Source organism: Clarias gariepinus, chromosome 7, assembly GCF_024256425.1.
Source record: "Clarias gariepinus isolate MV-2021 ecotype Netherlands chromosome 7, CGAR_prim_01v2, whole genome shotgun sequence".
Taxonomy (NCBI): domain Eukaryota; kingdom Metazoa; phylum Chordata; class Actinopteri; order Siluriformes; family Clariidae; genus Clarias; species Clarias gariepinus.
In genome coordinates this window covers 13,633,444-13,655,666 of record NC_071106.1, presented here as the reverse complement: position 1 = coordinate 13,655,666, position 22,223 = coordinate 13,633,444, and the positions used below count along the sequence as shown (strand labels likewise).

Genomic DNA, 22,223 nt, shown 5'->3' with positions numbered 1-22,223 from the left:
GGATAGCGAGTTGCATGTTGGCCAGAAGAAACATGTTCTACGAACATCTTGATAAATCACTACAGGTATTGTTTGCTCCTTGTTCAGAATGTGTATCTTAGACTATCTTAGGGCTTTTCTTTAAACTGATATCAGGCAACGGAATGCTCAGGGCTGCGGCAAACCATGATTCAAAAAGGTCAAATAATGTACAAATAAGCTACTATTATTACTTGTATGAAATCCCAGTGGATTCTGTAATTTTTCCAGACATGACGCAATATTACACGTCATTCCTTACACTATTCAGAAGCGTTTTATATTGCAAGTTCAATATGACTAATTAACGACTGTTCATTCAGCTGAAAACACAGAACAAGACAGGAGCTTAAAATATATATTAAAAAAAAAAAAAAAACAATAGAACTGATAACACCTTAAGTGAAGAGAACATTTTGTACAAAAGTTTTAATTCCTGATGGGATGGTATTAAATATTAATTAACAAAAATTATTCAACATTTCCTTTTATAAATAGCAAACTTATGCAAGAACTACTGAATCATTCAAATGTCTCCTCTTATGTGCACACATTCAATTCACAGACAGTTTAAACAAAGAAAGGTAGAACTGTTTGTGGGATACAATGAGAGTCAAGAAGTGACGAATTGATGGCATTATTCAATTCTGATTTAATAATATACCTTATACAATGCTTCCAGCATAAATGTCCCCCTTACAATAATAGTAAAGTAAAAATTTAATAGTTTTTTTTAAAAAGATATGGTTATGGTATGTTCAGTTATGATTATTCGCCATTCTTTTGTGTGGTGATTCACTTAAAAATGTTTTTTTTTTTTTCTCCCCGATTTTCTCCCTAATTTAGTCGTGGCCAATTCCTACCCGCCACTAGGGGGCTCCCATATTAAGGCTACTACTACCATTCAGCCGGGAGGGCCAAAGACGATCATGTGTTTCCTCCGAACCGCGTGATGCCAACCGACTGCATCCTTTCGAACTGCTTGCTCACGCACTGTTGGGGGCGGAGTAACACACTCGGAGGAAAGCGCTAGCCGCTCCTTCCGCGAGCTTACAGACGCCCCTGATTGGCTGTAGAGCCGTGATTAATGTGGAAGCACTAAGTACCTCTCATCCCTCCCCTCTGAAAGAGCTCAGCCAATTAGCGCTCTCTAGACCGGGGATCGAACCAGCGATCTCTGCATAATAGGGTGAGCACTTTATCACTGCGCCACTCGGAGGCCCAAAAATTTTTATTCCAAGGAGAAACACTGTGTGATGTCTCGCTTTGCAACCACATGAAAATTATTATCCAGTTCTGCTGGACATTTACTGTAGATAGCCTCCATAAAAACAAACCCGTTACCCTCCTGTGGTGTCCTTCTCATCTCTGCATCCTTTATCCCATTCTGGCTGAAGAGTAAAAAAAAAAACAAAAAAAAAAACTGCTTTGAACAGGAGAAGCCAAATTCAGGCCATCATTTATATTCCAGCTCTATACCACAGTGCAAGAGTATCTGCAAGCCACGTTAGCCTAAGGGAGAAGAATTCAGGAGTAATAAAGGAACGCGGCATAAACACGAGATGAGAGAAGTCATCCCAGTCCCACGAGGATAAGGTTAAAGGGAATGGATGTATGATTAAAAAGAGGACAGCAGCCAAAAGGACAGCTTAGTATGGAAGGCAGATGAGAATCGACATGATTTTCTAATTGAATTATTTTAATCAATGATTAGGATCAGAGACTTTTAAGAATAGGTGTTGATTTCCCATGAGCTGCGTTTTCTTCAGTGCAGGAACCTGTGGGCTTGGGGAACAAAACGGCACTCAACTTTAGATCATGTCTGTGCACGCTGGTAGTTCTTTTGTATTGCCAAAGAAGAAGAAGATTTTCTACTCCACTTCAAACCCAAAAGTCATGGCTACGCATAAACAAACGATATCCCGACACCAAGACACAGAACACAGCATCGGCTAACAGTCCTGGTAAAGGGTTTTAAATGGCCAAGCATGTGGGAAAGAGCTGAAGTTAATGTGAATGAACTTCTTATCTCAAAGGAGCAGCTGGAAGATAAACCTTGGACAGTTTGGAGATGGGCACATGTACACATTGCAATAAACAGATTCAATCTCTCACTTGATCTTTGAAACTTTGTACTCATTCATTCATTTTCGCGACTCTTTTTTCAATGAATAAGATTACTAATCATATGTAGTGGTTCATTTATTATTTTTTTTTTTTTCAAGTTCATTTATCAAAGTAAATTCCTTCAAATCTCTTTGGAGAAGCGGAGGAAAAGCAGCTCAGGCCTTATATCCCTGCTGTGATCAGCTAGCACTACGAAGACTAGAAAAAAGTTCTTAAAACTCTTCCATTCATCCATCAAAAATTCAGCTAGGGAAAAGTGTAAACAAACCTTTTGCTAAGTGCGTGTAGAAATTACAACTCAGAATTTGGATAAATGATTAAATAATTATCCAAACAACTGGCTTAAAATGTTTTGCATATCATATCCAATGTTTATTTCCTTTTTCCCCCACATTTTTTACAGCACTACAGCCCTGTCCCTGTGGATCACTTTAGCAACTAGCATCTACAAAACCCATAATACTGGACATGCTTGTTTGACTTCTTGCACTCGAGTCAAATCCAGGGTACTATTCAAACATAAGGCTTTATACGTGAAAGCACCCTTAGGCTGATTCATTATACTTTCCAGTGCTTACAGAAAGACAGCTGAGAGGAATTCTCAACATTGAAGATGACAAATTGTAACTTTTATGGAAGCCAGGACAGACCGTTTTCAAAGCTTCACAGAGAAGCAAGTCATAAATAAGGGTGTTGTCAGATAACGTAATTTTTTGCATGTTATCTGACAGACATCTTTTTAAAAAGTTTCAGCCACAGGGTTAAACCATTCCCATGACTACTAAGATACATCTCTCTCTCTCTGCAAAATTACTGACTATGCCCCCTCATGGCGGTGTCAAATTCACATATGGAATCCGAAACCACAGACAAAAGTACATAGAACAACAGGAGAAAGACAGACTTTCCTGTAGGACATGGGTTAGTGTAACTCCACCTCACCGATCCCACCAATCAGGCCCCAGCGATTTGCTCAGGCCAAGGCCAGGACTCAGAGTTGCCATATCTCCAGGTAATTACAGTGGAAAGTAATATTGAGGAAGTCACAGAGACCCCACATTCCTTCAGATTGAGAGACCCTGTCACCTCAGGGCAAACTTTTATAGCCTCTCATGTCTTTGTCCATCTTTCCCATGGTCTTCTTGGAACAATGATGAAGCTCCAGTTTTGAAGGAGCATTTACTCAAAATCATGATAATTGAGCTTTGTCCCTTAACATATATCGGCATAGTTGTACATATTTTCTTACACATTTCATAACGATTTTCCTAATTTTTTTTCTTTCTGATTTTGTAAACCTTGACCATTGTTTACTAAATCATAGTTTAAAAACAACAAAAAAAAACATATATTACATTACATTAATTTTTACTTCAGTTGCTTTGGTTTTCAAACTTTTTAAAGCTTATGATATCTCAACCGTGCTGATATTCTATACTACAGCATGACCTCAAATGTGACATACAACATTTTATACAACAGTTCTATAAACAAAACTAATTATGATTTGCTTGTTAAGTAACCAGTTATTTGGCTCCGCCAATACATATCGCCGGAACTATTTATTTAACCACGATGACAGGAGCTGCAGACCATCAGTTGGCTTACTTGGATGTTGCCAAAAAAAGCGTAGAGCTTAAACCACGGAGGTGCTGCATACTCCTGAGAAACGTATGAAATTTACTTTATATTTTCATTAACTTAATCAAGTTTCCACTGTTAAATTCCAAATAGTGTTGAATGTAAAGCTAGTGCTACAATGATCAGGGGTTAAAGAGGGATTCAGGATTCAGCCTTGTGTTAGAACCTATTTAGCTTTGTAGCTAGTGGTAGCTGTTAAGAAAAATACATGAACAGTTCAAAGGCAATTCAGATCGACTTTGTATCGTGTTATTATAATGTAGATGTTTTTTTTCTTGCTGTAAGTGCTTCCATGACTGATTTTAAATGTAGGTTTTGGCGGGAAGGTGCTCACTTCTCTTTTCAGCGAGTACTGCAGACATTAACAAATTACTTTCATCCATGCTGGTAATCGACAAATAGTGTAATAAATGATTGTTATAACACCTATGATGTGGAGCTTTTTTTTTTTTAATCAAACTCGGTGAAATAAGCCTGGTTTGTGCTAAGCCACTAAATGTAATTACAGCACTCCATCGTCTCACATTTCACACACATCAAGTGGGAAAAAAACAAACAAAAAAAAACCTGAAATAGATAAAACATAAAATGTTTTACAGGAAAACAAAAAACTTTGAAGCATTGTTATCAAGCGGTTTCGTAATGCTAAAATCCTGTCTGGTTAGCTCAACTGATTACAATTAGCCAAGCAAATAAAACCGATTTTAGCTGACTGGTTATTCTTGGCTTTGAAGATTATAAAAAGGTTTATGAATTACTACCTCAACTCCCCACAGAAATACTGTCAAGTTTAACAAGCTTAACTTTTAGACTTACAATCCTGTTAGGTTAGCTCATGTTAGCACATATGATAACTGTTAAATGGAAATGAGCTACAGCTAAAACAAAACAGGATGTCTTCTATAACACACTGGGGACTGTGACTGGGCGGAAACAGCAATCAATTCATCTATCCAATCCATCCATGGACTAACACATCGCTGCACTCACACTTGCGCCATCAAGCAATAACATCAAGACATCCATGTGTCTAGTAGAGTATAGACTCTTGATTGTCCATATCAAAGTATTTTTTTAAATGCATGTCCATGTCAAACAAGTTACATTCACAAAATGGAGGACTGGACATGTTTAGCCTTGCATCAAAGCCCATGCTGTTCCACTCCCTCTCACTCAAGAGCCTCTTCTCCAGCTAAACTGTGTGGCACTGCATTCAGGTTAGAAGTAAGAGCAAAGCACTTGGGCACAGAACACAGTGTCAAGTGCAGTCTATTTTCAGTGCTTGCTGCTCCGCCATCCTTGAATAACAGTTTCAGAGAGGCATTGTCGTTCTAGCTCCTCAAAGCCATTATGAAAATAAGCTAGGCCTTGTGGGAGCCTTCGCAGAATGTTAACATCTAACCTGGAAAAGACATGCAGAGACAAAAGTGAAGAGAAATCAGCAGGTACAATGCATCACACCAATTTTCACAGCGGAAAATGAAGACTGCAAAACCAAATTAGGAAAGTCGTTTGATAATGTCATGTCTCTGGGGATGTTTTGTCAAAACACTCAAGAGAAAGACATATCTGGTACTTATAGAGTCATTTGAAGGGATGAATAATTGATGTGGACATCCACTGACCCAGCTGTCAAGCCCAAGGCGATAGCCATGGGTGGGGCCAAATGTTAACTCCAAAATAGTGTTGTATTATACAGTACATTATAAAAGCAGTCTCAATGTTTGTTGCAAAAGCACACTCTTTTGGTCTCCACATGGAGGTCTGGATATAAAGTAAAAGTCAAATTGGATTGGACTGGAAATGGACTGGTGACTCAATAGATTGTCCAATTGTGGTGCCATTACATTAAAGTGAGTCAAAATTGCTGTCAGTCTAAATATTTTCTGCTGCTTCCTAGAAAACAAAGAAGTTCGTTTGGAACAGATTAATCCTCAAGAGACCCTGTGGACATTTTAACAAATTACTTCCCAGCACATTGAATAGTTTCAAGCGATATTAGATATAAATGTGAAATTAAAATATGAGAGTTAAGCTTAAGCTTAAAAATATGATTATGTTGTACTTGCTTAAGGTTTATGAGCTTTCAAAATTTTCTTTCTTGTAGTGACGAACCCTGGAGGCCTAAATCGGCTCAGAGCAGGCGACACATGACCCGAACTTTACAGACACATCTCCAGTAGAAAAACTATGTGAATACTGGTTAACCAACAGCTTCTCTCATCTAACATCATCCAAATGCAGAAACGGTCCATTTAAGAACTGCACATCCTATAGCCACAAAAAGGCAGGCTATTCATTATACGAAAGAAAGACTCCAAAAAAAGCTTCTTACAGTATGTGGAACTGCTGGAGGCTGAGGATATGAGCATGGGGAACAGATCTGTATCTGCAAATGGGCTTTTATACAGGAGAGCCCCACATAGTTATGACTGAAACCAAACCCGGCTACAGTTTTGCCCTGCGGTGTGGGCGCACCACGGTTCACCCAAAGACTGCAGCGTTCACCTTAGACCAAAAAAAGCAGGTTTTATTATGGTGAGATAATCAGAAACCATGGCGAACACTCATCCATGTCACGTCAGGATGCACACCATGGGACAAAGAGGGAAGGAAAAGCAGAAACCCTGGGGGATCTTCTGCTACTCTGCACTGAATGGCTAACATAAATAAAATGTGAAGCCACGCCTTTGACTCCAGTGATAACCAGTCAGGCCTAAAACAGTCATGCTGCCATCTCAATGAGCACTGGGTTGTAAAGATCAGCTACCCCACCCACTCAGTGCATTGGTCCTAGACGTCCTCTAAAAGTAGTCTTAGTGAAAGGATGGCCCCTGGCCATTGATTATACAGGACCTATGCACCCTGCCCCCTTTAAGGTTCAAAAGGTCAAGGTAGGAAGAAGGACCAAGGGGTCAAAGGTGACTGGGGATGTAGATTAATCTCCTCTCCGCCATTAGAGCAGGATTTGATGGCAAATCATAGTCCGAACTACGCAGTTCAAGATGATTTAAGTTTCTTGGCAAAAAAGAAAGCCTAACCACTGCACAGAAACCCAAAACTTTAATTATTTTTACTCTTATTTATGACTTTTCATTTCCCAGTCTATCTTTCTGCTACATTTTCAGCCAACTTAGGGAAAGACTAGCAGGAAACACAAGCAACAAATACATTTCCCAGTTGCCTTTTCCTAACTAAACATAAAAACACAAAGGTTTCTATGAACACAAACACAACAGAAGGCAGAGGAAATATGAGTAATGAAGAAAATGAATCTACAAAAGGTATCGTCTGGGTATAAATATCAAACAAATATCTTTTAATGTACTTAACCCATGTTTCTCACAATAGGTTTATCAGACTTCCAGGAAAGAAATGTTAGTATAATGTTTTTTACAGATTATTTTTAATTACATGACAACATGAGACAAGAGTTTTCCTGAACTTTGCCTTTTAAAAAATAACATGTATGCAAACATATTCACCTTGCGCCGTAACCATCTCTAATTATTGCACATTAAAACCAAGGTCAGCTAATGCCTATGCAAATGTTACTGCATGAGTAAATAAATAAAAATGGCATATTACTAGAAATCCCTGTACATGGGTGTTGATCAGGGCCTATGGCCGAGAAACAGTGCAGGTGCTGCATCGAGCCATCTCTGGTCGCTTCTCATCTGTTTCTAAACAACCGTAGGTAATCAGCACAAGTTGCCTAGGAAACATACACTCGACGTTCAGAACAACCTGCTTATCATGAACACAGCTGGGAGAGGGGCGAGAGTGTGTTTACAGAACCTAATGAAGCAACTACTCTGTGTTGTCTTGACTACTCGCTGCTTTTCACTACTCACACTCAGGAACAAATCAGCACGTCGGTTATCAAAGCAAAGGCTTATTTATATCAAATGACGAGTACAGTCTTGCAAATGTCACCTGATTATGGTGCGAGAGACTGAATCGTTCCTAATTAGAATTACGCAATCGACAAGCTCAGGGACTGATGATGAGCTCTTCCTTGTGAGATTACTCAGCATGACGTGTGATAGGGATAAAAAGAGATAATGTTTAAAAATAAATGTCATACATAACATAATACAGCTCATGGTGAATTTAAGATACTGTAAAAATTATATTTAAAAAAATCTGGAGGTGATGGTGGTAAGAAACTTCTGTATCAACATGAGAAATAACTCATGATCATCTAATCATCAAAGGTGTACAGTAAAGTGTGTCATGCAAATTTGGCTTTACCCATTATGGCCACTTGCTGAGCCTCCGGAGAGAGTATTATGATCAGGGGTTGCTTCACTTAGTCAGGTCTAGGCTCAGCAACGTTATGTGGCAGCAAAATTAAGTCAGCTGACGACCTGAATGTACTAGATGAGCAGGTTACCCTATTCTACCCTATTATCTATTATTTTTTCTACTTTCCTGATGGCACGGCCATATTCCAGGACACAAATTGTGAAAAAGTGGTTCTGGTAGCATGAGAAATTATTTTCACACATGAACTGGCAAACGTAATCAAAGCAAGAAGGTAAATTAAATACTAGTGTGTATGTGAGAATATTTTTGCTCAGGTTGTGTATATTCATACTTGTTAGTGAGAACGTATCACCCATGTTTGGTGCTACAAGAGCAAACTCGATAAAAATGGCACGAGAAGAAAATGTTTAAATACAAATCCTGTCTAAACATTTCCTTTAACCAAATCCAAAAGCAATACTATTTGTTCCTGAAGACAATAGCTGGTGTCCTATGTCATCGACCCCCTTTGTGCAGTGTGATGATGATACGTGGGGAAGGGAAGCAGCGTTAACAGGCTGGGGAGAAAAGCTCAGCATGCGTTGAAAGGCCAGTCAGGAGCTCGGCTTAGTCCATCAAACACTAGATAGTGAGAGTGACCACAGATGGTGCCGTCAATAACCCTCACGCCCTCCACCATACCATCGACAGGGAACCCTGACCGCTTGAATGTGGCATATGAACTAAGAGGAAACAGCAGATGGTAGGTGTGTGTGCCAATAAAATATTGTGACCTGAAGACCTGAAGTATTTAGAGGATGAAGTGTAGGAATTGTTAAGCTGTTCTAAGAAAGAGAGAGAGAGAGAGAGAGAGTGTAAGGATGAGGATCACCCTAGAGCTGCTAGTGAATGATGGGGACAGCTGTCAAGAAGTGACATCAGCCTAATTGCTCCTAATTGAGTTACTAAGAACTAAAATATTCAGAGCTCATCCTGTGCTTAAATTATATGAGCGGTCCACGTTCAGTGTATTTTTTTTTTACTTAAAAAAATGGTGTTAGAACGGCTGCTTATATATATATATATATATATATATATATATATATATATATATATATATATATATATATATACACATTCACACACTACAGGCAATTTGGGAAGGCCAATAAACCTGATCTGCATGTCTTTGGATAGTGGGAGAAAACCCGAGCACCCGGAGGAAACCCACCAAGCATGGGGAGAACATGCACACTCCATGCACACAGATCCCGAGGTAGGAATCGAACCCGGACCCTGGAGGCGCAAGGCGACAGTGCTACCACTAAGCCACTGTGCTGCTGTAGTCTTAAAAAAAATGTTATACTTTTTCAGCTTACAGGACAAAAAGTCAGGCTGACTAAACTGGATTTTATATCTGTTTCCGTCATCAGTCAAGTTCGCTTTTTGACAAGAACACAAAAGAAAACATGCTTGTTTTTTTGTTTTTTTTTCTAAAGCAACACAAAAAAAAAATACAACGTGTAACCTTTATCTTGACCATGTTCTCTCCCACAAGCCATCACCATCCTGACCTGTATTTCACACAATCCAGAGCTGCTGTAACGTGCACAATCAAAGAATGAGTCCAAAACCGCAATGTGTTCTCTTGCTACTCTGAGATCCTCACAGATGAAGCAGTGAAAACTTTTACGGGACTGTGAAATATGGAAAAACAAACAAACAGGTTTTAAGTAACAATATAAACTCTGATTTCTACCCTGTGAAGTGAATAAGCCCGAATCATATTGTCTCAATGACTAATGCTAACTAGGGAGAGCCTAAATAATCAGTTACACTGCTGTTAGTCAGATCGTAAGGCATATTTAAACACTAACGTCATATGTTAAAGTGGTTTGCGGCAGAACGATAAACCACATGCGGTATGGGGCATTCTTTAAGGGATCCTGCCAAGTCTTTCCATACATGATGTCATTCGGATGTTCCTACATCTCGAATGCAGTAATTAGTTCTGCAGAAAATTCAGACAGCTTAAATAAATAAATAAATAAATAGTGTCTGTATTGTTTAATCTTACTGGAAAGCAGTGTGTATGAAGGTTGCGGGCGCAGATGTGAGCCGACGACCGGGGGAGGGGGGGGGGGGTGTAGACTCGGGGGCAGGATGACAGAGAGCTGACGAGTCGTGGCCCACAGTGACAAATGAAATGGCGACAAGGAGTATAGCACTTCACTCAGCTAGTCCAGAGACCACATGTACCCACATGACCTCACTTCTCCGGCACTTAGGAGAAGGAGAGTGAATCACCTACTGTATACAAAACCTAATCACACCCTCTCTAATTATTCTGCGAGATATCATTTATTTATTAAACAATACTCTGGATCGCAAAAGTTTTATTCCATCAGTGTTCAACTTTCTCCGTCCGTCTGTCTTTCGCGGTCTGAAAGGGATTTGTTTAAAAATCTGATGTAGAGCATTTACCAAGCTTCAGTCACAAACTTATTTGAAAATCTATAAGAGTTACCAGATGCGCATTTGTTTAAATATTATGACAGAATTAAGACATGCTTAAAATGGTGCATCATTTTTAAATGTTCTCAAGCTTGCTCGTAAACAACATGGAGCAGAACTGCATTTATACCGGCTGACATTTGCGAACTGTTGTGTCAGCTCCCCTGACACCTTTGCCAGCTGTCAGCAAACAGTAACAAGGATACAGACTTATATTAAAGGCTAAGTTTAACTCTTTTTCCTTCCTATTGTAGTCACGTACAGTCCGTGTGATTGATATCCGCTTTGTGCTGATGAAGCAGGATATACAGTATACCGATGTTCCTAAAGCTCAGTGACCCGGACTGACCAGACAACTTTTTTATATATATATTTTTAAATGAATTTCTCAGTAACACATTGTGCATTCTGTGCAACATATATATTTATATTTATTACAACATATATTTCAGATTATTTTAATATGAATTATATTCTAATGTATTTTCATTAAAAAAAATTACTTTTGTAATAGTTTAATAGTATTCTCTTGTGAAATTTTCCTATTTTGTCTTTTATGTCACTGACAGTCATATAAGCATATCATACTGTGTATGGTTGTGCAGGTTAATACAAATTTTTATTTGACCTCTCCCACCTGAACGTCCCTTAGAACCCAGTTCTGCATGCAAAAGACAAAGCACTAAGACCAAATAAAACGTAAAACCGGATGAATCGAGAGAAATGGGAAGTGTATGGTAAAGGGCATATCCTTCAAACAAATCTCAATTATGAATTCACTATAAGTTCTGGGAAATGTTGCATGACTAACAGTAATGGCCCAGCATACTTTAGGCAACAATGTGCAAAAGTTCCCATTCACTATAAGATATAATGTAAGCCTCGAATGTTCATGTCACAGAAACTTGAGATTAAAAGGTACCTATTTGGGCCTTTTAGACAGTCAGATGGTCTGCAGTGTGTAGTCAAACAAAAAACATGAGGAAAAAAAACTATGCTTTTTGTCCATTTATAGGAACCAAATAACTGTTTTGCCTATTGTGACCTCACATATGAATCCCCTCCCCCAGCTTGCTGTTCAGCTCTCATTTTCTCTGTTTGAAAGGAGAGTATGAGTTATATCTGAGGGGTATTTAAAAAAAACGAAACAAGCACACTTTAGGAGATCTCTGGGACCTGTCTTAACTTGTTAAAGAAATAGTAAAATATGGGACCTTTAAGTCAGGATTATGGGTTTGAGATCCAACCACCACCACTCTGGCCATGACTTCTCAGACACAAGCTGATAGAGACGCATTCCAGCCATCGCCTTGGCTGCCCCCAAGTTGCAGGATCTCTGTTATCATATTTATTACCAAACTGTTAATGACTCACACACCAGGATCTCTCTGTGCCAATATATTCTGAGAAAAAACAGAAGGTGACACCAGGTAAACAAACCACAACCAAGCAACTGGACAAAAGTTAAAGATTATTTGCAATGCAAAGATGACCGCATGGTCAAAAGTGGTGGGGGAAAAAAAGATGCAAAATGAAATTATTGAATAAAAAAAAAAAAATCTCAGTCTCTACCACAAGAAGGCTTCGAATAGTGGACCTTGTGCCTTCAGGCTTTTCTGTAGCATGACGCTATACTTTTTAAATGCCTCATTATATCAAGAGATAAGAAAACTGGAGCTGATTAAGGGAATGCATGTTTATAGCTACTAAAATGTAAGTAGTAATGATTACTGTTATTTTTAAAAATAAATGCAGGCATTAAACGTGACTATAAACTATGTGTAAAAGCATGATGTGCCATTAATTTAAGCAATATCACATTAACGGGAGTCCTGTTGTGCTGAACAGTAATGCATAGGAATTAATCTCTTTACATTTCATAGGAATTAATCTCTTTACATTTCATAGGAATTAATCTCTTTACATTTCCATTTCCGGTTTAGAACATCAGCTACGTTAACTGCCGGGTTCCAGGGCCAAATCCCAAATATTGTTAAATGGAAGGCTAGTGTGCAATTCCTCCTAGTGCCTTTGATCAAGGGTTAGAGAATAATTGAGGATTCACCCTCCTGTTAGATTCTAGTTAGCTTTGTTGCTCTCCTTAGACGTCAACAAAACAAAGTTGATGGTTTAGATGGTCCGATTCAGAGCGACGTAGAAGCAGTTATTATGGAGAAAATGTGCTGTTAAAGATGACATACCATTATCAATTATCATGTGTCATGTCCGGCTGAAAGTGCTTCCGTGACCGAGTAATCAGATCACTTGTTTGAAACTAATTGTTGTATAATAAATTAAATATTACTGAGGTGCTGAAAAGAAATACAACAGTTTGGCACGGGCTGTTACATGGTTGTGATAGTAATTCCATCTGTGCACTTTTTAATATTTTCTAATAACAGCTTTTTTTTTTAAAGTTTTTTCACATAAGCAGTTTCCTGGTACCCCATTAGTACACTCGGAAATTATTTGCACCCTATATTTCAACAAACAAACTCCTCTGATTGTATTGGCAGTTGGTGTTTGTATTGCCTACCAGTGCTGGCCAACCAGGGGAAAAAAGTCCTTCTGTAGTGCAGTATTAACTTTACAAAAAGTTACAGTAGTATTTTTCTACAGTTGTGCAGTAAGGCATGCTGACCTTAGACTAGTAGTGCCATTACAGCATTGTGTGGCTGGCTGTGCATCTCTAATAAGCTGCTGCGTGAATAACTGAGCATGACTGCTGATTAAAGCCTTAGTCATCACTGGCACATTCCTGCCATATGACTGCTGAGTAACACCAACTTATAACCGCACATCTCTCCAACTCTTCTCTAACGCTCTCTCGCTCTTCTATAGAAGCATGAATAATAAATGTGTCATGCATGGGTTAAGGCCAAATCCCTAGAGTAGAGTTAGTAAATGCCAGCAGCTGCTTACTTCCCTAGATACAAGAGGAAATAGGCAGAAAAGCATGACTAGGAAGTTTTAGTAGCTATTTATGTTAACAATACTGGAAAGAAAAATTCAAACTTGCATAATAAATAAGATTGCTGGGAATTTATTACATCAGAGAACAACACTTGTGTGAAAGGAGGAATGGAGGGAGTTTTAAATTGAGGTAATGGATCTTTTTTAAACCATGATAAAGAGGTAATGTGGTAAAAACATGTGGTCATGTGGTAAAAACAAAAAACTATCCATCACACACACATACTAACATGCCCATGTACACACCATGAGCAATTTGGGACTTCCTACTAGGCTAATCTTCATATCTTTGGACTGTGGAAGGAAACCAGAGTACTGGGAGGAAACCCACCAAGCACGAGGAGAACAGGAAAACTCCATGCACACAGATCCCAAGGTGGGTTTCGAACCAACACCCTGGAGGTGCACAGCTACTCTAGTCTACAGCATTAACCACTAAGCCACAACAAAACCCTCTCTTATATATGCGCGCGCACACACTAAATATTTTATATATACACACACAATCACACAGTAGATGGTTAAAGCGGATATAAATAGTTTTTTTCCAAGGCGGCTAAAACATCCCCAAAAATTAAAAACAGGACAATTGTTATTTTCAAACTGGACAAAAATGTGCAGAATCTCATACGTTTGCTAAGCATGACGGGAATTATGCAAATGAGCAACTTCCTAATTGGACGCCTAGGAATCGCTCACAAGAAATTGGTCAGCTGTGTTCCAGATTTCGGCGAAAACACAGATCTCATTAATAAAGACAACTTTTATTTTTGTTCTGAGTTCCCTAAGCTAAAATAAACAGATATGTAACCAATTGGTAAACAAGCTCAAAATCCTGTATAACTTTTCTTTCTTTCTTTTCCATCCCTTACCTTTGACTTGACTCTCATATTCCGTGATGATCTCTTTATCCTTTTTAAATTTGGCAGGAGGATGCGACATTTTCCAGCCCTGATCTGCTCCGTGTAGAGCCGATAGACGAGTTGCTAAGTGGCTTTCTTTGTAAACAGAGGAAGATCCAACAAAAAAAAAGAAAGAAGTTCACATTCAGATCGAAGGCATCCCGGAGCTTTTCAACTTCTTCGGATGGAAACTGGGAACAAAACACACACACACAGGGACAGTCGTGGCAGCGCTTGGGATCGGGTTGCAGTAACGTCTGGGTCTGCGGTGTGTCTAAGCTGCAGGGGATCCACCATCAGCAGGAGAGAAGAGCAACCGTCCGAGTTTCCAGCTCTAAACCATACAGCCAGGGATCCAGTTAAGTTAACTAACTCAACTACCTGTCCATCTCTATAATTCGTCCTTCACATAGATAAGTTACTCCCTCAGGCACTGACCTGTTGATAATTTGTATATGTGATCCAGCAGGATCCTTGCCTTAGCTCGACTTAGTCCTAGTGGATCCGCAGATTTGAGCGCATCTGTTAGAGATTCTGTAGGAACGGGGAGGGATTGGAGTTACCAGGTTGCCATATTGGAATCAAATCCTCCGAGCCGATCCAATTCAAAAGTCGTCTAACACACAACAAACATGACGGAAAACAAATTCTATGGTACGCATAATATTTTCGGGTTTATACTGATTTATATATTAAGGAGAACTTTGAGATTAATCTGAGAGTGAATTACAACAATTTGGCAACACCTCCTTAGCGCAGCACGCGGGCGGAAGCACTCATGAACACCCAGGCACGGTTTCCCCTTGACATGCAAAAACTTTTATCTCCCTGGGATTCGACCCGGCTGTTCAAAAAAACCCACACCATTTCAAAATATTATTTATCTAAAGGAGCTAAAGGGGACACACATGAACGTGCATAATATGAGTTAACTATTTATTCTTTATTAAGCGTTATTCTTCAGGGAAAATATTTTTTCCCAACAGTATGACCTCTTCAATAGAGCAGGTTCATGCACTGCCATCTACTGGTCAATGGAAGTCATTACATCAATATTAAGGCACTACAGTCAATCTTAAGTATATGCATAATTATAATATTAAGAATATGCATACAGCCTATTTTTTACTTACTTATAATGTATACCACTTCATTCTGTGTACAGGGTCGCAGGGGCCTGGAGCTTATCGCAGGAGACTTGGGACACAATGCCAGGTGCCAATTCATTGCAGAGCACACACACTACAGGAAATCTGGGAATGCCATTTAGCCTAATTTGCATGCTTTTGGACTGTGGGCGGAAACCGTAGCATCTGGAGGAAACCCATTAATCATGGGGAGCACATACAAACCCCATGCATACAGACCCGTGGTGGGGATAATCGAACCCGGACCCTGGAGTTGCAAGGCAACAGGGCTAACCCCTAAGTCACTGTGTTGCCTCATCATTTTCTAGTTTAAAAAATGCAGTTTGTTTTAGCACCATCATCATTATTAGGGCTCATTAATTTATTCAATTATCCTGATCCTGGTCAGGGTTTCCATGGATCTAGAACACCAAATGTGAGTCAGGGACACATAAAAAGTGGAACATCAGTTCATTGCAGGACATTAGATGATGTCACTTAGGGTTAAGTGTGTTATAAACCAAATGCAGTACTGGCTACAAAACAGTAATAATCAATAAATAAATAAACTCTGTCCTCTGAACTTAACATGACATAATGAAGAAATAATTTAATTAAAGGTTACATTCTTTTAATTCTATTGCACTGAGGTGAGTCAAATGATGAATACGTTACAGAAAACACAATGTCAACCAAAACCATAAAGTACCATAAAAATACAATTTAAGGGTAAAAATAAACATAATGCATGCAATTTCCCAGCAGCCAATGAGGCAAAAGATGAATTTTACTGAAATTCGAGGGCAAAGACAAGTTAACATAAAAAAATACAATAAATAAGGTCTTGTAAACAAGTAGTGGTTTGCAATTAGGGATGAACCTTTCCAACAAAGTGTAGTAAGCCAATACTGTTGAAGGATAAAACACAAATAATGTAAATGTCTTCATGCTTGATAATATCATGCTTGTGAGATTTCACATAAGTCTTGAAGAGCTCGAGTTACAGTAAATATGTTATTATCTGATCATTATGAAGAAATGTTTAAGTGCTTTGAGACTGATATTGTACAGAAACTGGATTGGTGCATTGAATGAACAGTTACAGAAGTTTACCCCCAACATGTTAAGTTTAATCATCGGCTAACATACAGTAGTTCTGCTCTGAATTTGATCAGGTATCGCTTCCTAGTTCAGTTTAAAAAATGACTCCTCCAGCACTTCCGTGAATTTGTCCTTCATCTGCTGACGGAATCCAGTGTACCACTCCAGCAGCCTCATTCTCCTCTCGGTCTTCTCGGCCTGCGTCATCACCCTCTCCTTCTCCAGGATGGCTGGCAACTCCTTCCAGTCCTTGAGGAAGATGAAGGGCGCCCCTGCATCTTTGAGCAGCCGAAGAGGAGAGCTTCGGCCATTGGCACAGGCTCCCGTAGTCAGGACGTCCTCCACAACGGGCACAGAGCCATAGGCGCAGGCTTCGTAGAGGCGGTAGCACTCGGTGTTTACTCCAACTGGGCATAGGGTCAAGTCGCTCTGAGCCAGAGCCATCTGGTACTGCCTGGAGGTCTCTGCCGTCTCCTGAGGAAGCCACCTGAGAGAGAGGGAGGAATCATCATGTCACCTTGGATACAATTATGTTGGGAATACAGGCTGGTTGTTGTCTGTGGAAAATATGCAAACTGAAAGAACAAGCTACCTAAATGTAAACTAGCTGTGATGGAAAATTATTTTAAACGCAAGGGATCAATTTCTAGTTAATATATATATATAAAAAAATAAAAAATAAATAAAAAAAAAATGCACAGTATGTTTCAGTGCTATTTTATTCTGATGAATGCTGTGTAGACATTCTGCCTTAACCACGAATGAACAACAAAAAAAAACTCATACTTCTCCCGAGCATTCGTGAGACATTGTTTCTCCAAGCCGTTCTGCTTTAAGATGCCCATGAGACTTTCCCGGGAGGAGTTCTTGTAGACCGTGCCGAGGAAGTTGCAGACGTACGGTCGCACAGAGCTTACCATCTGTGTATTGGGTGTTACAACTGGGAAGTGTCTATACCTATTGACCAGAAGGAAAAAATAAATAAAATACAAATGGAACCAGTTTAAATATTAAAAGAGTCATTAAATACATTTTCATACGACAACAGCTTCATAATCTATTAATCATTTGACTAATAGCTGAATTGGAATAAAAACATGTTTACACTTCAATTTGAATTTCTGTCTGATTGAATGAGCTAGGTTAAACTTTTAATAATAAACTGTTAATGTTAAAAAGAATAACAGTTGAGTTTCACTATCCGAAGCCACGTGCAAGATCTGTGTGTGTGTTAATTAACAGTCCTTGCTTCTTGTATCATTTTAATTGAGTAGATCATCTACAGGCGTTCCAGTTCAGAATACCTAAATATAGCTCTGCAGTCAAAAAAAGTTCATATACAAGGGTGAGTCATAAATTAACCTCACTCTGGCTGAAGAATTTGTTCTAATTTACTTTTAGAAAAGACAAATACATAATTTTTTTACATAATCTTATATAATTAACTTGCTTTTTAATACACTGTCCATCTGTCAACAAGCTTATGTATACCCTTATTAAAATATGTTTTGGGCTGAGCTGCAAGCCATGAATGCACCGCTGTGTCCATTTCTTCATCAGAAATTAATCCTCGTAGTGTATGGACGTGCATTTATTGCCATCAACTGATGGGTACCTGGTTCCTTCTTGATGGCTAACACTTATTAGACCTTCCTTGAACTTATCTATCCATTCTTGCACACTTCTTCAAAAACAAAACACTTTCTCTATATTGCACACACAAAGTCTGCAATAAATAACGGCACCAGGTTTATGCTCAGTTACAAATTAACTGATGCAACATGTAGCCAGTAGCCTTGAACAGAAATGCAGATGAGACAAACAGAAGATTTTAATATAACCGGATCATTTTTGACTCACCATCGTATTTGCGTTTCTGGTTGAGAGAATAATGAAAATCTAAGCATGTAAACACTTTAAAACCAATATGGGTAAAAAGTAATAATAAATAACTTCCTACAGTAATACAACACAAATAAAACCAGAAGACAAGCTCATACGTGGCTACGCCAAGAGGCCACTGGAAGACGTCCTTGTCGTTCACCCAGGGACTGTCATAAACAAGGAACAGCAGATCCACGAAGCCTCCAGATCTCTTCAGATAGGGGTTGATCCACTCATTAGTGCACTGCTCACTGCCCAGTAAGACCACAGCCACTTTGGAGAGGGTGTGAGCCTGCACTAGAGTCTGCACGTGCTGTAGCCACTGGACAGAATAGGAGATCTTCTGTTGTTCGCGACCATTCAACACCAGCACCACGCTGTCCGTGTCCAGAGGGATGTGACCCTGCACCACTGCTGGACCTGTGTAGAAACTGGAAGAAATGCAAGGAGAAGCTTTTTTTTTTACTCTAGGTCTTGTGAAAGCTGAATCAATATAAGGGTTTTGATATTTTATTTAAAAACAGAAATTCTTTTTGATTTTCCCTTTCTTACTATTCACTATTGTATTTGTATTAAGATACAGCTGTTTTTAAAACATCTGTGGTCTCATAAATAAAAGCATGTGTAGAACAAGTGCTACATTTGTGCGTAAGAATCTCAAGTATCTCATGTGCATCTACACAGCTGTAAACAAGGGATGATAAATCCCATACTCTTTTGCACAAACTACACCCCCAAATACATATGGTGAAGCTATTTATTAAATAAATTAAACCTAAACTAACATACTATGAGTGAAAATCTTTGCACACACATGGTTCACAACACACAGAGCATGACTGACCTGATCCTTTCAATAGCTCACCTGAAATTGATCTTCCCCGACTGAATCTCTCCTTCCCTCCACTGACCCGTCTTATCCGTGGGGTTTAAAGGTCCCTCTAAAATGTGTTCCCACAAGTAAAGTCCTAGCACCAAAAAAAAAAGGAAAAAAAGATATTCTGTAACAATATTGTTCTATTCAGCTCAAACTTTAAGATACATTTTAAGTGTTTTCATTAGAGTTGCACAATTAATCAAAAATAATGAAATCGCAAAATGGACCTGTGCCGATTATCTAATTGCAAAAAGGCTGCAGTTTATCATAGAGAATTCACATTAGTCAGAAATTTGCGGACAGTGCCTTGCAAAAGTATTAGTACCTGTTTTATTGATCCATAAATGTAAATGTGTTTTATTGAACATCAACTGCCTCAAAGCACACAAATGTATAAAATGTATTTGTATACCCATGCACAAAGCAAGGAGCATGAAGACATGATTTATGAAGGTTGGAGTAAAACACCACAACGCCACACTCCTAAATCAGGTAGAAAATAATCCTGAAAACCCTGGAGGTTGTTATGCCAGGACAGGGAATGCAACATTCAACAATTACATACGACTGTGCTAATCAGGTGTCCACATAATTATAGGGTATCGTCTTAGGCAAGTCACTCTTTACACAGAATTAATCACCTCCATCACTGTGATTGCGGTTATATAATATAACCAGACACTCACCTATAGCTGCTTTTCCCCAGATTTGAACTTTATATCTTTTGGGTCTGCTTTTTGCAATGCGCTCCTGATACGAACTAAAAGCCTCTCTCCGTTTCTGCAGGACAGAGATGGAGTCTGCACGCTCGTCCTCCTCCCACGGGTTCCATTCTTCCTCCTCTGCTCTGGGATGATCTACAAGTGTGAGAAGTTACTCAATAAATAAATAACATTACAGACCAGACAGACCAGTTTTCGGATGGAAATGTGTATAGGCTCCTGGGTGTTGTATAAAAACAGAAGGGAGCAGGTGTGACAAAGTTACCAGAAGAACTCATTCTCCAGCATGCTCAGTAAAACCTAACAACTGGTTTACATAATCAATAGTGTGAAATACAGATTTTTTTTATGTAAAACGGCTGTTAGGTTCTACTGAGTGTGCTAGAGAATATGCCTTCTGGTAACTTTGACACTTCCTTTCTATTTTCATGCAAAACCCGGGGGCCTACACTAGTTTTTTTTTTTTTTCGTTTTGTTTGGTTGTTTTCATCTGAAAACTGATCTGTCATGTAATATGTTGCTTTCTTTATATAATGCATATATTAAGGTAAGTCATCAATTATCCACACTCCGGTTAAATTAAATCTTCGGTTGGCTGCACTGTTTTATCAGCGCTTTACACTCAAAGCTACTGTCTCCGCAGTCAAATACCCGTGTTACATCAGTTAATTTGTAACTGTGGTGTAAGCAAAATGTAAATGCCCCTCTTGTGATTTGCACCTGGTTCAGATATCTGCAAACAAAATTGGATCGATAGTTTAAGGAAGGTGAAAGTTTCTTAAAGATAATCGTTTCTGGTGATGAGAAAGCAAAATGCAAAAGATGCAGTCGGCTGGCGTTAGACGGTTCGGAGGAAACACGTGATAGTCTTCGGCCCTTCCGACTGAGTGGTAGTAGTAGCCTTAATGTGGGAGCCCCCCAATGACGGGGAGGGAAGAAAAATTCATTTTGAGGTAGTTTAACATCCTCTCCATAGTCTTGATTTTGCTCCATCAGACTTTCAACTGATTGGTCCCCTGAAAGCAGCCCATACGAGGACGAAGATTCACTTCTGATGAAAAAGGTAACTTTAACAGCAGTGCATTCGTGGCTCGCAGCTCAGTCTAAAAACATTTTTATAATGCGGGAATCTGAAAGCTGGAGGGAACTCTACAGCCAGCGTGCGACTTATTTTTCACTCACCTTGACCACCTGAACAACAGCAGGATCCAAAAACATCCCAGATTTACTGTCTATTAAAGTCTTTTTAAATGCATGTTATTTTATAAGAGCATTACTTATAGAAAATTATTATTATTTTCATTATTATTATTATTATTATACACATAGGAGAGTTGGCTCGGTGTTCACCTAAAAGAGTCGAATCAAAGAGCCAAATCAATGAAAGAGTCGAATCATAGAGCCGAATCAAATTCACCATCATCTTATATAATAATAAAAACAAAAACTAATATACACACAGTATATTAAATAATCCATAGTTTTTTAACATGCGCAGACATTTTTAACCCGATTTCCTACAAATGAGTCTGCATTTCTACTTCACAAGCCATCTGGTCTGTATGATGACTTTAGCATGCTAGCGAGCTTATTACAGTTATTACCTACCTGCAGGTGCAGATCCCTTTTTCACCACCCTGTGCACGCGAGTAATAACCTTCTTATTGAAAAACACATTGTATGCAGCGTACAATGAAAACACCACATACGCCAAAACTACAATTATCGCTATCTTTCTACGAATTAATCTCATTATTATAAAGATGTTGAGCTGCCATCCTGTGCTAAGACCTTATTGCTTCCCACCCGCATTCCGCCAAGCACCGCCTTCTGTACGCTTTCTTATAAAGGACTCGCACTCGAGTCCTTAATGCACGAACCCACAGCCAATGATACCGGAGAATGAACGCGACCAACCAATCATGTATGAGTGGGCGGGATTTTCTGGAATGCGTTGGGGAAAATAATAGCAGTGTTTATATATTGAGTGGCTGTGCGAAGGGACCCAAGAGCTGAAATCATTTAGGTGTCCACTGTATTGCCTAAATATAATAACTATACACATTTTAAACCCAAAATATTATGTGCA

At 39.0% G+C, this 22,223-nt stretch overlaps 2 protein-coding genes across 5 annotated transcripts in view; both read right to left on the bottom strand.

The window, feature by feature from the left end:
* The window catches only part of srgap1a (SLIT-ROBO Rho GTPase activating protein 1a), an 86,038-nt gene extending 71,061 nt beyond the window's left edge, over positions 1-14,977 (bottom strand). For 2 of the 4 annotated variants that reach the window (XM_053500059.1, XM_053500058.1), the window contains exon 1: positions 14,394-14,976. In XM_053500059.1, coding sequence (XP_053356034.1) covers positions 14,394-14,463 — 70 coding nt within the window. In that variant the 5' untranslated portion in view covers positions 14,464-14,976. Of the gene's footprint in view, positions 1-14,393 lie in introns of all 4 variants that reach the window. The other 2 variants (XM_053500060.1, XM_053500057.1) reach the window with 2 other exon arrangements.
* A 1,182-nt stretch (positions 14,978-16,159) lies between these two features.
* On the bottom strand, positions 16,160-21,944 carry rxylt1 (ribitol xylosyltransferase 1). The gene is made up of 6 exons (XM_053500061.1): positions 21,743-21,944; positions 20,099-20,269; positions 19,401-19,503; positions 18,652-18,966; positions 17,438-17,608; positions 16,160-17,138 (listed from the first exon to the last, which is right to left on the bottom strand). The coding sequence occupies exons 1-6, from the start codon at positions 21,885-21,887 to the stop codon at positions 16,736-16,738; spliced, it is 1,308 nt and encodes a 435-aa protein (XP_053356036.1). The 5' UTR covers positions 21,888-21,944; the 3' UTR covers positions 16,160-16,735.
* Positions 21,945-22,223: the final 279 nt, after the last annotated feature.

Bases quoted from the DNA above. Each gene is read 5' to 3' on its own strand.
- rxylt1 (XM_053500061.1), bottom strand. From the start codon at position 21,887: ATGAGATTAATTCGTAGAAAGATAGCGATAATTGTAGTTTTGGCGTAT. The intron at 19,504-20,098 runs GTGAGTGTCTGG...TTTTGGTGCTAG, and splicing joins CTGGGGAAAAGCAGCTATAG to GACTTTACTTGTGGGAACAC. The intron at 17,609-18,651 runs GTATGAGCTTGT...TCTGGTCAATAG, and splicing joins TGGCCTCTTGGCGTAGCCAC to GTATAGACACTTCCCAGTTG.